The sequence below is a fragment of the Jaculus jaculus genome, chromosome 5 (assembly GCF_020740685.1).
Source record: "Jaculus jaculus isolate mJacJac1 chromosome 5, mJacJac1.mat.Y.cur, whole genome shotgun sequence".
Lineage (NCBI taxonomy): Eukaryota > Metazoa > Chordata > Mammalia > Rodentia > Dipodidae > Jaculus > Jaculus jaculus.
Window position 1 is genome coordinate 168,701,341 of NC_059106.1, and position 19,823 is coordinate 168,721,163.

The following is a 19,823-nucleotide window of genomic DNA, read 5'->3' on the forward strand; positions in this document are numbered from 1 at the left end:
AAAAAATAATAATTAGCTAGTGAGCAATATTTCAAAAATAGACTTACAGAATGAATTTGAGATGTGAGCCATAGTTAAGTTTGCTACCCCTTCTGCACACCAGGAAAGAAATGAGGATTAACCTTACTATGAGATTAATTTTCCTAAAATGTTACTAACATATTAATACTCTACCCCGAAATCCCCTGGTGCTTCTGCCTACTAAATAAAGCTAATCCCTGTGGTGACCAGCACTCATAGGTGCCTCCAGCACAATACACAGTCTCAGATCCCTCGCTAACCCGTGGGAATCCGCCACTCTGAAGGGGAGCTTCCCGCACTAACCTGCTTCGGGAACTCTGTCACTTCTCAACACAACACTCTTTCCTCCAAACCTGACCAACTACGCTTCCTCAAAGCAGTTCACATCTCATCTCCATGAGACTCCATCCCTTCCCTCGCATACTCTAAAAGCACTATCGTAAATTATCTGGTATTTCATTTCTGGTCTTGAGTTATAATTTACCTCAAATAAAAAGTCAATGTTGCCGGGCGTGGTGGCGCACGCCTTTAATCCCAGCACTTGGGAGGCAGAGGTAGGAGGATCGCCATGAGTTCAAGGCCACCCTGAGACTACAGAGTTAATTCCAGGTCAGTCTGGACCAGAGTGAGACTTTACCTCAAAAAACCAAAAAAAAAAAAAGTCAATGTAGAGCTGGGAGTGACTGCACACACCTTTAATCCAAGCACTCGGAAGGCACAGGTAGGAGGATCGCCATGAGATCGAGGTCACCCTGCGACTACATAGTGAATTCCAGGCCAGCCTGGGCTAGAGTGAGACCCTACCTCAAAAAAAAAAAAAAAAAGTCGATTTAGAAATTCCCTCTAAGGGGCTGGGGAGATGACTCAGTGGTTAAGGCACTCGCCTGCAAAGCCAAAGGACCCAGGTTCGATTCCCCAGAACCCATGTAAACCAGATGCACAAAGTGGCACGTGTCTGGAGTTTCTTTGCAGTGGGTGGCAGCCTGGTGTGCCCATAATCTCTCTCTCTCTCTTTGAAATAAATAAATAAATTCCCTCTAAGCATACCATCTGGCTTCTACATGAATGTATCTTTTTTTTAAATTTATTTCAGAGGGCTGGAGAGATGGCTTAGCAGTTAAGCGCTTGCCTGTGAAGCTTAAGGACCCCAGATCAAGGCTCAATTCCCCAGGACCCATGTTAGCCAGATGCACAAGGGGGCACATCCATCTGTAGTTTGTTTGCAGTGGCTGGAGGCCCTGGTGTGCCCATTCTCTCTCTTTCTCTCTCTATCTGCCTTTCTCGCTCTGTTGCTCTCAAATAAATATAAATAAACAAAAAAATTTTTTTTAATTTATTTCAGAGAGACAGAAAGAGGCAGAGTGTTGGAGACAGAGAATGAGCGCTCCAGGGCCTCTAGCAGCTGCAAATGAACTCCAGACACATGTGCCACTTTGTGTATCTGGCTTATGTGGGAACTGAATAATCAAACCTGGGTCCTTGGGCTTCACAGGTAAGTGCCTTAACTGCTAAGTCATCTCTCAGCCCATACTTACCTATCATTTTGATTCATTAGTTTTTAAATACAAATTAAGCTTCTAAAACTAAACTGCTTTAAGTTCGTCCTTAATAGTCTCATTATTCAAGTTCAAAAAGTCTCACACACACCAGAATCTAAATTTTGGTAAGATTACCTATATCAGTTCTTATTACCAAAATGGCATTAATTTCCCCAAAATTTAGGCAAATAATCATATAATCCTGTAACTGAGCAGAGTTATGATAAGTTCGAGGCCAGCCTGGGGATACACAGTGTCAGGTCTCTCTGCCTTGAGACACAAACACACACACAAGATCTCCAAGACCAAAATACGAGCTGTACCCATTTCTACTGCCCACAGAATGTTCAATAATCTATTCCAGAATACTTATCTATATCCAATAAAAACTACAGCAATGGGGACTGGGCAAATGGCTTAGCAGTTACAGCATTTGCCTACGAAGCTTAAGGACCCAGGTTTGATTCCCCAAGACCCACGTAAGCCAGATGCACAGGGGGCACATGTGTCTGGAGTTCGTATGCAATGGCTAGAGGCCCTGACACACTCATTCTCTCTTTCTCTCTGTCTCTTTCTCATAAATAAATAACTAAAATATTTTTTTAAAAAATTACGAGAGCTGAAGAGATGGCTCAGCAGCTGAGGTGCTTGTCTGGGAAGTCAAACAACTTTGGTTCAGTTCCCCAGTACCCTCGTAAGCCAGATGCACAAAATGACACATGGATCTGGAATTTGTCTCCAGTGGTTACAGACCTTTGCATGTCCACACACACACCCCCCCCACACACACACACACTCTCTCTCTCTCTCTGTCTCTCTCTCTCTCTCTCTCTCGCTCGCTCTTTCTGTGTCTCCATTTGTATCTTTCTACTTGTAAATAAATAATTAGTTAATAAATACATAAAATATATGGGGAAAAAACAATAGGGCTGGAGAGATGTATTTAGCAGTTAAGGCACTTGCCTGAGAAACCTAAGGATCCAGGTTTGATTGTCCAGTACGCAGATAAGCCAGATACACAAGGTGGCGCATGCGTCTGGAGTTCATTCGCAGTGGATAGAGGCCTGGCCGGTGGTGCCCATTCTCTCTTTCTCTATCATCTGCCTCTTCCTCTCTCCCTCAAGTAAATTAATAAGTAAAATTAGGCCAGGCATGGTGGTGTAGCCTTTGATCCCAACGCTCAGGAAGCAGAGGTAGGAGGATCACCATTAGTTTAAGGCAACGTTGAGACCACACAGTGACTTCCAGGTCAGGCTGAGTAGAGTGAGATCCTACCTCAAAATAAATAATTTAATTTAATTTTTAAAACCTACAACAAAATTTTAAATATTTTAAAGAAAGGTATAGGAGAAGTCTGGCTAAGGTAGATGGCCAGCCTCTGCTGTAGTAAAAAATATCGGGAAAAGCCCATGAATGAAAATCAAGCTATGGCTATGATTGTGAAAATTGTGGCTTTTAACCTCTTCAAAGCACGGTGAAGAGAAAGCTTACTTACAAGTCTGAAAATCTATTATTCAAGAATAATACTAATAATGTACTGATAAAAGGCAAACCCAGGAGCAAGGAGCTCTGCATTCCTGCTTTAGGACTGGTTTGGTCTCAGGCACAGCCCTGAATTTACGGGCGCATTTCCCGGTACACTGACATGAGCATGGCTTACCTGACATTTTCAGGTAGTGAGAACTGAGTAAGTGTCTACGGAGGTCTTTGAGGATCGTGAAAGGAAAGCACTGTACCACAAAATGTCGTATTTGCATCGTGCAAAACTCCAGCTACCTGTTAGCAGTAATTCCAAACCCAGTCTTAATTCTTCTGTGTCTTAATAGAGTCCATCCTCAGAGTCAGTAAGGTAAAGGTACTTCAAGAGGGAGTTTCACAACCTCAGAAAAGATAAGTTTCCTTCCAAATCGTCTTTGTTTTCTCAAAAAAAAAAAAGTCATGTCACTATGCAGCCCAATTCTTTGCAAAGGGAAACATGATGCAACCTATACTGAGAAGTCCTGTGTGGTTATTGATAAACTAGTGACCAATGACTTGAGGCGCTTAGGAACCACCGGGGCAAGTTTTCTTTGGTGAACGTGCCATTTGAAATGTTAACCCAAGGGAGGGGGGATCATGCCAGGGGGGAAAAAAAAAAAAGTCATTCTAGCAAGAGTTTCGGTGAAGAAAAAGTCCAATTCCTCCTTACATAAGGACCTCTTCCGACTTCTGTCTTTTTGGAGGAGACAGAAACCTCTCCCGAGCTCCAGGCGCTGGGGAGGTGGCGCGGGGTCCCAGCACCTGCCGGGCGCGCAGCTCCAGCCCGCGGAGGGAGGGAGCGAGCCCGGGGCCGGCGCCGTCCGTCCCGCCCGCGCCCGGGGGCGCCCGGGGCTGCGCGAACAATGCGAACGCTGACAAAAGAGCCGGGAGGCCGCCGAGCCCCGGCCGGGCCCCGCGTGCGGGCCGCGGCGGCCGCGTCTGACAGCTCCGCCCGGGCCGCCGTGCGCGCCCCGGGGCCGGGCGGAGCGGGCGGCGGGCGGCGAGCTGCAGCGCGCCCGAGCCGGGCCCGGGGCGGCGGCGGCGGCGGCGGCCGCGTGGGGGTGGGGTGGCGGCGGCCCGACTCCCTCCGGCCCTGCGACCCCCCGCGCGCGCGTCCGTCCGTCCGTCCGTCCGTCCGTCCGCACGCGGTCGGCACCCGGCGCCCCCGTCCCCGCCGCCGCCGCCCCGGGCTCCTACCTGAGGCTGTGTACCAGCTCCCGGCGTGGCTGGCTTCGCGGCAGACCACTCGGTTGGACATCTTGGAGCCGGTGCCGCCTATGGTGCACGGGGATGAATGAGGAGGCGGCGGCGGCGGCCGGGCGAGGGCACGGGGCGCCGCGGGCCCGGCCCAGGAGGCGGCGGCGGCGGCGGCGGCGGGGAGGGGACCGCGCGGCCCCGGAGCACGACGACGCCGACGCCGACGACGACGACGAGATGGCAGCCGGGGCGGCGGCGGCGATCACCGCCAACTCCCGGAAGATGGGGCCGCCGCACCCCACCCCCAAGCGCCCAAGCCCCGGAGCGCCGCGGGCCGGCCGCGGACTCGGAACCGCTGCTGCCCGGCCCAGGCTGCTTCCGCCCCAGCCGCCGCCGCCGCCGCCGCCGCCGCCGCGGTCCGTCCCCGCCCGGCCGCCCGCCCGCCCTCCCGCCCGCCGCCGGTGACCCCGCCCTCCCCGCCCCTCCCCCGCCCGCCCGCCCGCCGCGCCCCGCCCCGCCCCGCCCCGCCGCCGAGCCCAGCGCCCCGGGCCTGCACCGGGGAGGAGACGCGCACCCGCCCGGGGAGGCGAGCGCTTCCGTACTCGCCGCGCGGACGGGCCCGGCCCACTGAGCATGCCCAGCGCCGCCGCCGCGGGGCCGCCGAGGACTCGGCGTGCACGCTCCGCTCTCCGGGGCCGGCGCCAGCGCGGGCGGGGTGCGGGGCGCGGCGGAGGCGCCTGCGGGGCCGCCCCGGCCCTCCTCGTGCCCGGCTTTGTTCCGCGTTCTCCGTGCCCGGCCCGCGCGGGGCTGAGGCTGGCCTCGGCGGTGCCCAACTGTAAAGCGGGGCTGACCCCCAACGGTGTGGGGGACGGGGCGCCCGCACCGTAGGAGGGAGCCCCGCCGGGGTCCACGTAAAGGTCACCAGCAGGACATCCAGGGCAACTTCGGGTAGGGTCGCAAGTCATCGTGGACCGTTTGCGTTGGAAGTGCACCGTTGCAAAACTAGGAGAGACTGGCCTGTCTTCCAGAAAATGGTTGAGGCTTAAACCGCAAAAACAACTGTATCTTAGCAGCCTAGTGCACTGACCCCTAGTACAGTCCAAAGTCGACAACTAGTTGTCAAGACACTCCTTTAAATTTTATATATATATATATATATATATATATATATATATATATATATATATATATATATATATATATATATACACACACACATACATACACACACATACATACATATACATACATACACACATATCTCCTTGCATATATATATGTGTGTATATATATATACACATACATACATATCTCCTTGCATATATATATGTATATATATGTGTGTGTGTATGTATATGTATGTGTGTGTGTGTATGTGTATATATATATATATATATATATATATATACATACACACACATATACACACACACACACACCACACACACACATATATATATATACATATATATGCAAAGGAGAGAGGGAATATAAGCACACCAGAGCCTCCTGCCGCTGCAAACGAACCTGGTGTGGATGTGCACTCTGCACCTGGCTTTATGTGGGAACTGGGAACTTGAACCCAGGCCATCACTCTTTGCAAACAAGTGCCTTTCACCGCTGAGCCATCTATATATGTATAGTAGGTTTTCAGGGGAGGAGGGAATTTCGAGGTAGGGTCTCACTCTAGTCCAGGCTGACCTGGAATTCACTATGGAGTCTCGGGGTGGCCTCGAACTCACCAGGATCCTCCTACCTCTGCACCACCATGCCCTGCTTTGGATAATTTTAAGGGACTATCCTCTTTCTTCTCTCATCTTCTACAATTTCAAAGTAAAGAATTTTGTGAGATTCCTGTACTAATACATGACCTGGTACTGAAACATGACTGACCCATGGTTTTCCTACATAATTATTAAGCTAAAATGTCAATATATTTACTCAAATTCCATCCTCCTCCAACATCACTAACCTGGACGAATAATAATATACAACACCCCTCACCAAAATGAACATGGTAAACTAGCAGAAAGTAGCATTACTGAAAACAAGCCCAAGCCAGGCAGAGTGCCGCAGGCCTTTAATCCAGCACTGGGAAAGCAGAGGTAGGAAAATCGCTGTGACTTTGAGACCACCCTAAGACTACAGTGAATTCCAGATCAGCCTGAGCTACAGGGAGACTCTATCTGTGGGGGAGGGGTTTGGGGGAGCACAGGAAAAGAAGACTGGACCTTTAACTCCATGTTAGACTTTGTAGAGTTAAGTGATAAATGAAGGAAAGATACTTTTCATTGTTAAATTCAAGAATATATGGGTTGGGGACTGGTGTGGTCTTGCATGCCTTTAATCTCAGCACTTGGAAGAGGAAAAGAGGATCAACCATGAATTCAAGGCCACCCTGAGAATAGAGTGAATTCCAGGTCAGCCTGGGGGAAAAAAAATTGGGTCGAGACATCTCAGTGGCTAAAGGCACTTGCGTGCAAAGTCTACTAGCCCTGGTTCAAATCCCCAGCAATCACATAAAGCCAGACACAAAAAGTGGCACCTGGAGTTCATATGCAGTAGCAAGAGGACCTGACCCATGAACACACTAAATTTTTAAAATTCAAGAATAAAACCTTTTGCTTTTTATTTTTTAAAATACTTATTTGGAAGCAGAGAGGGAGGGAGGAAGGAGAAAGAGAAAAAGGAGAATGGGCACACCAGGGCCTCCTGCAACTGCAAACGAACTTCAGAGGCACGTATGACTTTGTGTTTGGTTTCATGTGGACACTGGGGAATAGAACCCAGGCCACCAGGCTTTGCAAGCCAGTGCCTTTAACCTCTGAGCCATCTCCCCAGCCCTGATTGGATTTTTTTGTTGTTGTTTGGTATTTGTGAGGTGGGCTCGTTCTCTAGCTCAGGCTGACCTGGAATTCACTATGTCGTCTCAGGCCTTCCTACCTCTACCTCCCAAGTGCTGGGATTAAAAGCATGTGCCACCATGCCTGGCTAAATTGCAGTTTTTTAATATTAAGTTTTATTCTGTTGTCACTCTTGTAATGTTCTGCAGTACTCAGACTTAAGTGACTCATGAAAACAAGCACATAAAATATTTCAAGGAGCTTGCCCATAAAGTATAATGGCCCAAATTGGATTCCCCAGTATGCCTGTAAAGCCAGATAAACTAAACGTTACACAAAAGAAAACCTACTATAAAATAATGGTGTTTTGATGGTTTATTTTGAAGGTCATCTTAGAAACAAAGTAAAAGACGATCTGAGAAAAAAATTGCACAGTTGACGCTCATTAAATAAGTATGGTGATTAATCAAAATAAGGGAAATATGTTCTCTTCTGCAACTCCAGAAATAAGTTCTGTTGTCCTGAAGATTCATATACATTGGAAAAAGGGACAAATCACTGCAATTCGAGCTGCCTTGTAACTGTGTCAATCTACAGCAGCAACCAAAGTTTTCTTTTCTTCCCAAGTCAGTTTCGATCTTCAAACTGTGCCTTATTTTTCAAAAGATAAGAGGCCAGAAATTCAATGGGATTTGGTGGTCTGCAAAGGAAAAGAAGCCAAAGTTTAGGCATATGTTCTGTAAATGTGTTAATTCATACATGCCATGTCACTAAAAACATGTTTTCTATGTTTGTCATCTTACAACAAAATTATGTATTTAGTCAAAAATAAATTTTAAAGGCTGGAGAAATGGCTTAGCGGTTAAGGCATTTGCCTGCAAAGCCAAAAGAGCCTGGTTCAATTCCCCAGGACCCACGTAAGCCAGATGCACAAGGGGCACATGCATCTGAAGCTCATTTGCCAGTGGCTAGAGGCCCTGACACACCCATTTTCTCTATCTCTTCTCTCTCTCTTTCTTTCATTGCAAATAAATAAATTTTTTAAAGTGTCATCTTATAAAAAAATAAATAATTCTTAAAAGGACTGAAACTATTTTATAGCTTAAAACCAGTTATGAACTCAGCTGTAAAACACAAGTTTGAATAATAATGACACACTGACTATAGCATTTCTTTTTTTTAAATTTTTTTTTAAGATTTATTTGCCAGCTGAGACAGCAAGAAGAGAGACAGAGAGAATGGACACACCAGGGCCTCTAGGTGCTGCAAACAAATTCCAAACAGGGCTTTATGTGGTTACTGAGGAACTGAACCTGGATCCTTAGGCTTTGCAGGCAAATGCCTTAACTGCTAAGCCATCTCTCCAGCCCCAGCTACAGCATTTCTAAGATCTCTACATGAACTCCCCAAATGACTGACCACAGGAAGTATACAGATTCTTTCTTTAAAAGATACCTCTATCTGCAAGTATTTTAAATTAACCATAATACTATAACCAAACAGCACAAGTGAGGAAAACACTAATCTAATTTAAGAGTATCTCTCTCTTTCTGCTTCTCCTCTCTCTAATAAAGATTTTAGCCAGGCATGGTGGCGTATGCCTTTAATCCCAGCACTCGGGAAGCAGAGGTAGGAGGACTGCCATGAGTTCAAGGCCACCCTGAGATTACAGTGAATTCCACGTCAGCCTGGGCTAAATGGAGACACTACCTCTAAAAACCAAAATAAATAAATATCTTTTAAAGTTTTACTTAACATTTATCATCTTTAAAATAAATTCTACTTATTTGCAAGCAGACAGACACAGGGCAGAGAGAGAACGGTGCCCAGGGCCTCCGATGCATGCGCCACTATGTACACCTGGCTTTACAGGGACACCGTGGAATCGAACCCAAGTCCTCAGGCTTTGTAGGCAAGGACCTTAACTGCTGAGCCATCTCTCCAGCCCCAACATTTACCTGTTAATTTGATACCTGTTATTCTTCCTGAAAAAATAAATCCAAGGATTAAAAGTTGGAGAAATGGCTTAAAGGCTGAGGCCTTGCCTAAAAAGTCCAGGGACTCAGGTTCGGCTCCCCAGCACCCACATAATGCCAGATGCACAAGGTAGCACATGAATGTGGAGTTTGTATGCAGTGGTTAGAGGCCCTAGTGTGCCTATTCTCTCCCTATCTCCCTCCATCTCTCCACTATCTCTCAAATAAATATTATTTAAAAAAAAAAAAAAAAGTTGGGGAAACCCAAATGTGGTGGTGCATACCTAGGTTTTTAGTTTTTTGAAGTAGAGTCTCACTCTAGCCCAGGATGACCAGGAATTCACTATATAGTCTCAGTCTGGCCTTGAACACACAATGATTCTCCTCCTACCTCTGCCTCCCAAGTGCTAGGATTAAAGGCATGTGCCACCATGCCTAGCCTGGTGCACACCTTTAATACCAGGAGTCAAGAGTTCGAAGCCAGCCTGAGGCTACAGAGTGAGTTGCAGGTCAGCCTGGGCTAGACTGTGACCCTACATCAAAAACACAAAAACAGCCAGGCATAGTGGTGCACACCTTTAATCCCAGCACTTGGGAGGCAAAGGTAGGAGGATCGCAGTGAGTTCAAGGGCATCCTGAGACTACATAGTGTTTTGCAGGTCAGCCTGACCTAGAGTGAGACCCTACCTCAAAAAATAAATAAATAAATAAATAAGCAAGGGAGGAGGAAAATGGAGGTACCAACACATGAAATGCTCATACCAACTTTCTACTTTAAAAATAAACATAAATTTAAAAAAATCTGGGCTGGAGAGATGGCTTAGTGGTCAAGGCACTTGTCTACAAAGCCAAAGGACCCAGGTTCAATTTCCTAGATCCCATGTAAGACAGATGCACAAGGTGGCTCATGCATCGGGAGTCTGTTTGCAGAGGCTAGAGGCCGTGGCATATCTATTCTCTCTCAAACAAATAAAGGAAAAAAAAGAAAGAAAAAGTTTGAGACTAGAAAGATGGCTCAACAGTACAGGGCACTAGTCCATAAAGCCTAACAATCTGAGATCAAATCCCCAGCACCCACATAAAGCTACAAGCACCAAGTAGCTGGCACATGTGTCAGGAATTAGTTTGGAGGAGCTACAGTATGACCATTCTCATTCTCTTTCTCTCAGCACTCAGGAGGCCAAGATAGGAGGGCTGCTGTGAGTTCTGAGATAGGCTGATACTACATAGTGAATTCACTTTGTAGACTCAGGGTGGCCTCGAACTCACCGTAATCCTCCTACCTCTGCCTCCAGAGTGCTGGGATTAAAGTCGTGTACCATCACGCCACACCTGGGTTTTTTTGTTGTTGTTTTTTTAGCACGAAAGAGAATGAGGCAGAGAGAGAGAATATGAGTGCACCAGGGTTTCCAGACACTAAAAAAAACTCCAGATGGATGTGCCACCTTATGCATCTGGCTTTCATGGGTACTGGGGAATCAAGCTTCAAACCAGGGTCCTTAGGTTTCACAGGTAAGCACTTAACCACTAAGCCATCTCTCCAGCCCATTTTTGTGTTTGAAGTAAGTCTCTCTCTAGCCCAGGCTGACCTGGAATTCACTATGCAGTCTCAGGTAGCCTCGAACTCATGGTGATCCTCCTAACTCTGCTTCCTGAGTGCTGGGATTAATGGTGAATGCCACCATGCTCAGCCCATTTTCTTCTTCTTCTTTTTTTAAGAGAGGGAGCAAGAGTGAGAAACAGAATTGGCACACCAGGCCTCAGCCACTGCAATGGAACTCCAGAGGCTTCCACCACCTAGTGAGCATGTGCGACCCTGAGCTTGCCTCACCTTTGTACATCTGGCTTACATGGGATCTCCACGCTTAGTTGTAGAGCACTTGCCTAGTGCCGGAAATGAGTTGGGTTTAAAACCCATCCACTGGGAAAAGGTAACTTTTATAATACCTATGGGTTTTGTGAGGCAGTCTCACTCTAGTGCAGGCTGACCTGAAACTCACTTTTTAAAAAAATAAATATTGTTTATTTATTTGAGAGAGAGAGAAAGAGGCAGATAAGAGAGAATGGGCACACCAGGGCCTCTAGCCACAGCAAACAAACTCCAGATGCATGCGCCCCCTTGTGCATCTGGCTTACATGGGTCCTGGGAAACTCACTCTGTAGCCCATGGAGTCCTCCTACCTGGCCTCCTACTGGAAGTAAAGGACCATATCACCACACCTGGTCGCAGTATTCTTGTTCTTGAGGCAACAGTAAGACCAGAAGAATTTAAAGAACTTTTAGTAATATGAAATTATGACCATCACTACAGTATTTCAAACACTATGAAAAGTCATGTCACTCAACTAAAAATCAACTGTTGGTGGGGCATTTATCATTTTTAAAAAAATGAGGGTAGGGCAACCAAAAAAAAGAAAAAGAAGCCAGGCATGGTGATGCACGCCTTTAATCCCAGCACTTGGGAGGCAGAGGCAGAAGGATCACCGTGAGTTCAAGGCCACCCTGAGACTACATAGTGAATTCCAGGTCAGCCTGAGCTACAATGAAACCCCTACCTCGAAGGGAGGGAGGGAGGGAGGGAGGGAGGAAGAAAGAGAGAGAGAGAGAGAGAGAGAGAGAGACAGAGAAAGAAAGAAGAGAAGAGAAGAGAAGAGAAGAGAAGAGAAAAGAAAAAAGAAAAGAAAAGAAAAGAAAAGAAAAGAAAAGAAAAGAAAAGAAAAGAAAAGAAAAGAAAAGAAAAGAAAAGAAAAGAAAAGAAAAAGGTCAGGTGTACTGGCCCATACCTTTAATCCCAACACTTGAGAGGCTAAGGGGATTGCTGTGAGTTCAAGGCCAGCCTGAGACTACATAGTGAATTCCAAGTCAGCCTGGGGTAGAGAGAGACCCTACTTTAAAAAACAAGAAAAAAAAATTGGGAAGGAGGCTGGGAAATAGTTCACCAGTTAAAGATGCTTGCTTGTGAAACCAGCTGGTCTAGGGTTCAATTTACAGTCCATCCACAAAAGCTGGACACAAAAAAATAGCACATGTGTCTGGTGTTCTTTTGCAGGGGCAAGAGGCCCTGAGGTACACATGTTAAAACTGGACAGGCAAGCACACATGCCCATACACACATGCAAATAAACAATTTTTTTTTTTTTTTTTTTTTTTTTTTTGGTTTTTCGAGGTAGGGTCTCACTCTAGCCCAGGCTGACCTGGACTTCGCTATGGAGTCTCAAGATGGCCTCGAACTCATGGAAATCCTCCTACCTCTACCTCCTAAGTGCTGGGATTAAAGGCGTGTGCCACCACACCCGGCCAATTTTTAAAAATTATAATCATGAGCCGGGCAAGGTGGCACACACCTTTAATCCCAGCACACACTAGGGAGGCAGAGGTAGAAGGATCGCCATGAGTTCAAAGCCACCTTGAGACTCCATAGTGAAGCCAGGTTAGCCTGGGCTACAGCGAAACTCTACCTTGAAAATCCCAAAAAATACAAAATAAAAAAAAGCCAGGTATGGTGGCGCGTGCCTTTAATCCCAGCACTCGGGAGGCAGAGGTAGGAGGATCACCTTGAGTTCGAGGCCACCCTGAGACTCCATAGTGAGTTCCAGGTCAGCCTGGACTAAAGTGAGACCCCACCTCAAAAAAACAAAAACAAACAAACAAACAAAAATTTATAATCATGGGCTGGAGAGATGGCTTAGTGGTTAAGGCACTTTCCTGTGAAGCCTAGGGACCCACATTCAAATCCCAATGTTGATGTAAACCAGGTGCACTAGACAGCACACATGGCTCTGAAGTTTGTCTGCACTGGCTGAAGGCACTGGCACGCCCATTCTCTGTATCTGCTTTTTTCTCTCTCTCTCAAATAAATAATAAATATTTTTTAATTATAATCATGAGCCAGGCATAGTGGCACATGCCATTTCATTTTTGTTTTTTGAGCTACTGTCTTGATCTAGCCCAAGCTAACTTGAAACTCACTCTGTAGTCCCAGATTGGCTTTGAACACACAATGATCCTCCTACCTCTGTGCAAACCTTTAATCCCAGCACTCAGGAGACTAAGATGGGAGGATCACTGTGAGTTCAAGGACTCTCTCACTCTCATATATATAAATATGTGTGTGTGTGTGTATACACACACATTTTTTAAGCAAACATTTCTCTTTTAATTTTATTTATTTGAGAGAAAGTGAAAGAAGCAGAGAGAGAGAGAAACAGATGGAGGCAGATTGAGAGAGAATGGGCACACCAGGACCTCCAGCCACTGCGAACTCCAGACACACGTGCCACCTTGTGCATCTAGCTTACGTGGGTCCTGAGGAATTGAACCTAGGTCCTTTGGCTTTGCAGGCAAGCACCTTAACCGCTAAGCCATCTCTCTAGGACCACAAATAAATAAATTTTATATATATATACATATACACACATACACATACATACACACACACAAACACACGTACAACTTGTAAAGGCTGGGTAGATGACTCAGCAGCTGAAGGTGCTTGCTTATAATGCTGGTCAGCCTGGATTCAGTTTCCCAGCACCCACATAAAGCCAGATGCACAATGTGGCATATACATCTGTAGTCTGTTTGCAGGGGCAAACACACATACACTCACACACAAATAAATAAATTTTAAGATTTATAATCAAGAAGAGTAAATAGAAAAATTCTTGTCCTTAAGTAAAAAGAATATACAAAATTACATGGAGACCATGATTCCAAATCTTGGAGGGGTGTGTGTGTGTGTGTATAATGGGACTGGAAGGAAAAAAAATGATGTGCTGAGAAGATGGCTCAATGGATAAACCGTTTGCTCTGCAAGGATGAGTACCTGTGTTCACAACCCTAGAATCCACATTTACAAAAAATATATATTATTTCTAGGGCTGGAGAGATGGCTTAGTGGTTAAACCACTTGCCTACAAAGCCAAAGGACACAGGTTCAATTCCCCAGTACATCTATGAGCAACATACCACAGCAAAAATTGGCTATACACAACTTAAGTTATTTCACAGGTCCCACTTGCAGATATTACCTTACCTTTCCTTTGCAAGCACAGCAAGTCCCTGTAATAAGATAGGCACAACTGTCTGATCCAGGTAGGCACGAGTTGGCAAAGACTGTAGATCCACCTTCTGCTTTGATGACTTTTCTGCATTAATCTTCTCATTTTCTACTATCCTCTAATGAATTCAAGAATAAGACATGAATATTCCAAATGCCTAGATTGCAATGAAAATCAGTTTCTAGAACATGGTACTAGGTAGCTAAGTGGTTAAGGTTCTTGCCTGCAAAGCCTGCTGACTCTGATTCAATTCCCCAGTATCCATGTAAAAAGCCAGATGAACAAAGAGGCACATGTATTTGGAGTTCATTTGCAGTGACAGGTTACCCTGGAGTGCCCAATCTCGTTCTCATTTCCCCTCTCTCTCCTTCTCAAATAGTATTAAAAAAAAAGGAAAGAAGAGAAAATGGTACTAGACTGCAAATCTCTGCCAAATAAAATTCAGATCAGGCTGTGCATGGTTTTGCACACCTTTTATAATCCCAGCACTCAGGGGGCAGAGGCAGGAGGATCACCAGGAGTTTGAGGCCAGTCTGAGACTACATAGTGTATTTTAGGTCAGCCTGGGCTAGAGTGACACCCTACCTCAAAATACCAAGAAACAAACACACACTAAATTACAGCTCGAGACATGGCTCAGCAGTTAAAGGTACTTCCTTGCAAAGACCAACTACCCAGGTTCAATTTCCCAGTATCCATGTAAAAGCCAGATGCACAAAGTGGCACATGCATTTGGAGTTTGTTTACAGTAGCAGGAAGGTCTGACCTACCCATACTCACTCTCACTAATTGCCACTTTCTGTCCCTCTTTTCCTCCCTCTCCCTCTCTGTCTCAGTGTCTCTGTCTCTGTCTCTCTCTCTCTCTCTCTCTCTCTCTGCTTTTAAGTGCTGGGATTAAAGGCGTGCACCACCATGCTCGGCTCTTTCTTTAAACAAAAATATTTTTAGCACTGTGTGATGATGAGACCCTACCTCCAGGAAAAAAAATGTACATACATACATACAGACACACACACACACGTATTAATACATACATATTGGTTTTCAAGGTAGAGTCTCACTATAGCCCAGCTGACCTGGAATTCACTATGTAGTCTCAGGGTGGCCTCCAACTCATGATGATCATCCAACCTCTGCCTCTCGAGTCTGGAATTAAAGGTGTGTGCCGCCTGGACCGGCAATTTTTTTTTAAATCTCCTATTAAGCTGGGTATGGTGACACAGGCCTTTAATCCCAGCACTCCAGAAGAAAAGGAGGAGGATACTATGAGTTTGAGGCCAGTCTGAGAGTAGAGAGTGAGTTCCAGGTGATCATGCACTAGAGTGAGACTCTACCTCAAAAAAACAAATAAACGCAGGGGCTGAAGAGATAGGTTAGTGGTTAAGGCACTTGCCTGCAAAGCCAAAGGACCTAGGTTCAATTCCCCAGGACCCACCTAAGCCAGATGCACAAGGTGACACATGCATCTGGAGTTCATTTGCAGCAGCTAGAGCTGGTGTGCCCATTCTCTCTCTCTCAAATAAATAAATAAAAATAAAATCAAAGAAAGCATGAGCAAACTAATCTCATAACACATTTTAATAAAGGTGACAATTTTTCCTAATTTGATGAAAACTCTAAACCCAGACTCCCAGAAGCTCAATTAGGTTAGGGGCTGCAAAGATGGCTCAGCAGTTAAAAGCACTTGTTTATAAAGTCTGGGTTCAATTCCCAGTACCTATGAAATATGAGATCAAGAGACCCTGTCAGACACATACTTTCTGTCTCTCAAATTTTTATTTGTTTTTAAAGCTCAATTAGCTGGGCATGGTGGTGCACACCTTTAATCCCAGCACTAGGGAGGATGAGGTAGGAGAATCGCTGTGAGTTTGAGGTCACCCTGAGACTCCATAGTGAGTTCCAGGTCAGCCTGGGATGCAGTGAGATCTGATCTTGAAAAAACAAAAAAGTATAAAAAAGAGTGGGTAAGAATGTCACATAGTGCTAGATGGTGCCGTTGTTTGTCTTGTGAACCCAAGAAGTCAACTCCCAGGATGGTTCAAACCTTAATAAATAAATGAAAACAATACAATTTAATCCTGTTGCAAAACTGAAAGCACAGTTCTTTCTTCACTTACCGCTTGGTGACCCACAAAGGCCTCTTTGTGCCTTATGAGGTTGACAACACCTGCAGAATGCTCAGGTGTGTATCAGACACAGCCAGCCGGAGGAAGAGGCCTAATACCTGTTACTACTGTAAGTGATGCAATTATTCCCGGGGTTTTTTTCCTCCAAGCCTAACCCCCCTTTTTTTACACACACACACACACACACACACACACACACACTTATAAACTTCTATTCTCATAACCAAAAATCAGGTCCGGTTAACTCGCTCCAGGAGTTATTCTTTCATTGACAAAGTACCTCTCGTGCTTGGACAAGTATAAGCACAGCTGCTATTTAAAAAAAAAAAAAAAAAAGCTACCTATGATGGAACAGTATACTGAATGCAAGACACCAGAGTCTCCCTTGTGCAAAGCAACTTATGGTGAGAAAGGAGTCCAAGTTTTCTTCTTGGTTTTCTTTTTAATATTTTATTTATTTATTTGAGAGACAGATAAAGAGAGGGAGAATGGGCACACAACGGCCCCGAGCCACTGCAAAGTCCAGATATATGCATCACCTTGTGCAGCCGGCTTACATGGGTCCTGGGGAGTTGAACCTGGGTCCTTAGGCTTCGCAGGCAAGCGCCTTAACTGCTAAGCCATGTCTCCAGCCCGGAATCCAAGTTTTCTGCAGCTCTCAGGAGACCCACAGACTGCGGCACGGGGGGAGAGAGAGAGAGCAGGCTGCTCGACTTACCTCCACGTTGTCCGTGAGGCCGTACTCGGAGTGAGGGTTCTCTGCCACCTGCAAGACAAACCCGTCCCGGGGACGGGGACGGAGAGGGGGCCGTGAGCCGAGGCTCCCTGCCGGCCGCCCGGGGCCCGCCCGCCGCCGCCCGCACGCAGGGCCTCCTCCCGCCCCGTCCGGGTACCTGCGTCTGTCCCTCCAGCATCTGCTCACCCTCCATGGCGCCGGTCACCGGATACCAGTCTCGGGAAACGAGAGGAGCCCCGAGTTAGGAAGTTACCGGGGAGATTGCAACGGCGGGGCGCCAGGACGCCGTGCAGCGCGGCCGGGACCCCGCCCCTCGGCCCGGCCACCGCGCAGCGCTGGAGCACGCCGGCTGCGACGGTCCCCGCCCGGCCGCCCGCCTTCCCGCCGCGGATCACGGAGTACCTAGACGGAGCGGGCGAACGACCGGGACGAGCCGACTCCCCGCGCACGAGCAAGCTGCCGCCGCTGCCTCCTCCGCGCCCTGCCTGCGCCGCGCCGCGCCGCACCGCGCAGCCGACACCTGGCGCGAGCCGCTCGGGCCGTAAGTGACGGACGTCGCGCGGCCGCCGCGCCTGCGCAGTGCTGCCCGGCGGCGCCGAGGGCCGCGCGACGGCCGACACCCCCGCGTCGCGGAGCGGCCGGTCCTGCGCGATCTCCCGGGTTCCGCCGGGCCAGTGTCCGTCCGGAAGGAACCCAACCGTTCGCTGGCTCTTAAGTAGAGAACCACAGGCCCCGGTGCGATCGAATATCTGTTTCCCATTAAAACCCAAGGCAAAGGGCTGGAGCGGTTTACCTGCAAAACCAAAGGACCTGGCTTCGTTTCCCCAGGACCCGCGTGAGCCAGGTGCACGAAGTGACCCATGCGTCTGGAGTTCGTTTGCAGTGGCTGGAGGCCCCTGGTCCGCCCATTCTCTCTCTATCTCTCAAATAAGTAAATAAAAATAAAATAAGTTTTTAAAATGCAAGTCGGGCGTGATGGCACAGCCTTTAACTCCAGCGCTTGGGAGGGCAAAGGTAGGAGGAGGAGAGCTGAGAGTTCGAGGCCACCCTGAGAATTCATAGTGAATTCCAGGTCAGCCTGGGCTACAACAAAACCCTACTTCAAAAAACCAAAAGAAAAAGAAAAAAAAAAAGCCCAAGGCAGAGGGCTGGATAGCGGGCTCAGCGGTTAGGGCACTTGCCTGCAAAGCCTAACAAGCAATAGGTTTGATTTCCAGAACCCACATAAGCCGGATGCATAAGATGGCACATGTGTCTGGAGTTTGCACTGGTTGGAGGCCCAGGCATGCCCATTAGTTTTCTCTCTCTCTCTCTCTCTCTCTCTCTCGCTCTCGCTCTCGCTCTCGCTCTCCCTCTCTGTCAAAATAAATAAATAAAATATTAAAATAGCCGGGCATGGTGGTGCGCATCTTTAATCTTAGCACTTAGGAGGCAGAGGTAGGTGGATCATCATGAGTTCAAGGCCACCCTGAGATTACATAGTGAATTCCAGGTCAACCTTGGCTAGAGTGAGACCCTACCTGGGGTGGGGGAGAACCAGTTAGGAGAAGTACTGTTTGGGGTTTCTTGGTCAGGTGAAGATTACTTCACTCCTGTTTATCAAGATAAACAATGCGAATTCCATGAGCTTGCTCTGTGGCAGAACGTTTGCTTGGGTGAGCAGGGCCGTGGGTTCGATCCCCAGCACCTCCAAAGAAATGAAACCAGCACCTTTTTTCAGTGGGGTGTGTGTGTGGACACACAAAGTGGCACATGCACCAGGAGTTCCTTTGCACTGAGCTATTTCTCCAGCCCACATAGTACTTGATAATAGCATTGTTTGACAAACTAGAAAAAGTAAAAGGTTAGAAGTGTATCTCCGTTGGTAGAGTGCTTACCTAGCATGCACCAGGCCCTGGGTTTGATTCCCAGCACCTCATAAGTGGTACTGAGTGATGAATACCTGGGAGTGGTAAGTTACATCAGAGGTGGAGGTCAAGGATATCCTAAAGCATTTGAGACTAGCCTGGGTAACAGGACTCCTTATCTTGCAGAAAAAAAAAAAAAAATTTTTTTAAAGCACAGATAATCTGCCTCCACACAATTTTTAGATAGCAAACAATAAGTTTTAAATCCAATGCCATTTATTTTAAGATAAACTCGTTAATAACTTCCTATATTTGACTGAATTCTGCAGTTGCACCTTTTTTTATATTTTTATTTATTTGAGGGAGTGAAGAAGAGGGAGGTAGACCAAGAATGGCACGCCTGAGCCTCCAGCCACTGCAAAGTCCAGACGCATGCGCCACCACGGGCATCTGGCTTACATGGGTACTAAGGAATCAAACTTAGGTCCTTAGCCTTCATGAGTAAGCCATCGTAACCACTAAGCCATCTCCCCAGCCCTGTAGTTGTACTTCTTTATTTTTTTTTAATATGAAACGCTTCACAAATTTGCATGTCATCCTTGCGCAGGGGCCATGCTAATCTTCTCTGTATCGTCCCAATTTTAGTATATGTGCTGCCAAAGCGAGCGCTGTAGTTGTACTTTTTAATTTGAAGGCCTCCTATTAAATATTTGGAAACTAACTTGTGACATAAATATGATGGAATATAAGCCACTAAAATTTTAAATCATGGGCTGGAGAGATGGTTCAGTGGTTAAGGCACTTGCCTGCAAAACCTAACAACCGGAGCCCCAGTATCCAGTACCCACATAAGGCCAGACACACAAAGTGGCACATGCACCAGGAGTTCCTTTGCAGCGGCCAGAGGCCCTGGCACAAACACATACATTCTCGCTCGCTCTCTCCCCTTGTAAATAAATAA

The 19,823-nt window shown here is 46.9% G+C and overlaps 2 protein-coding genes and 1 non-coding gene across 5 annotated transcripts in view; all 3 read right to left on the bottom strand.

Annotated features, from left to right (window-relative positions):
* The window catches only part of Memo1 (mediator of cell motility 1), a 108,798-nt gene extending 103,512 nt beyond the window's left edge, over positions 1-5,286 (bottom strand). The window contains exons 1-2 of one of the 3 annotated variants that reach the window (XM_045151362.1): positions 5,158-5,286; positions 4,275-4,352 (exon numbers count right to left, since the gene is read on the bottom strand). In XM_045151362.1, coding sequence (XP_045007297.1) covers positions 4,275-4,352; positions 5,158-5,239 — 160 coding nt within the window. In that variant the 5' untranslated portion in view covers positions 5,240-5,286. Of the gene's footprint in view, positions 1-4,274; positions 4,353-4,830; positions 4,895-5,157 lie in introns of those variants that run through there. The other 2 variants (XM_045151363.1, XM_045151364.1) reach the window with 2 other exon arrangements.
* A 2,188-nt stretch (positions 5,287-7,474) lies between these two features.
* On the bottom strand, positions 7,475-17,530 carry Dpy30 (dpy-30 histone methyltransferase complex regulatory subunit). Its single transcript, XM_045150436.1, has 5 exons — positions 17,418-17,530; positions 17,173-17,231; positions 16,998-17,045; positions 14,129-14,271; positions 7,475-7,817 (listed from the first exon to the last, which is right to left on the bottom strand). Exons 2-5 carry the CDS (start codon positions 17,206-17,208, stop codon positions 7,745-7,747), a joined length of 300 nt encoding a protein of 99 aa, XP_045006371.1. The 5' UTR covers positions 17,209-17,231; positions 17,418-17,530; the 3' UTR covers positions 7,475-7,744.
* A 1,894-nt stretch (positions 17,531-19,424) lies between these two features.
* Positions 19,425-19,531, bottom strand: LOC123461109. The gene has a single exon (XR_006637427.1). It is a non-coding gene; the product is annotated as a U6 spliceosomal RNA (small nuclear RNA).
* Positions 19,532-19,823: the final 292 nt, after the last annotated feature.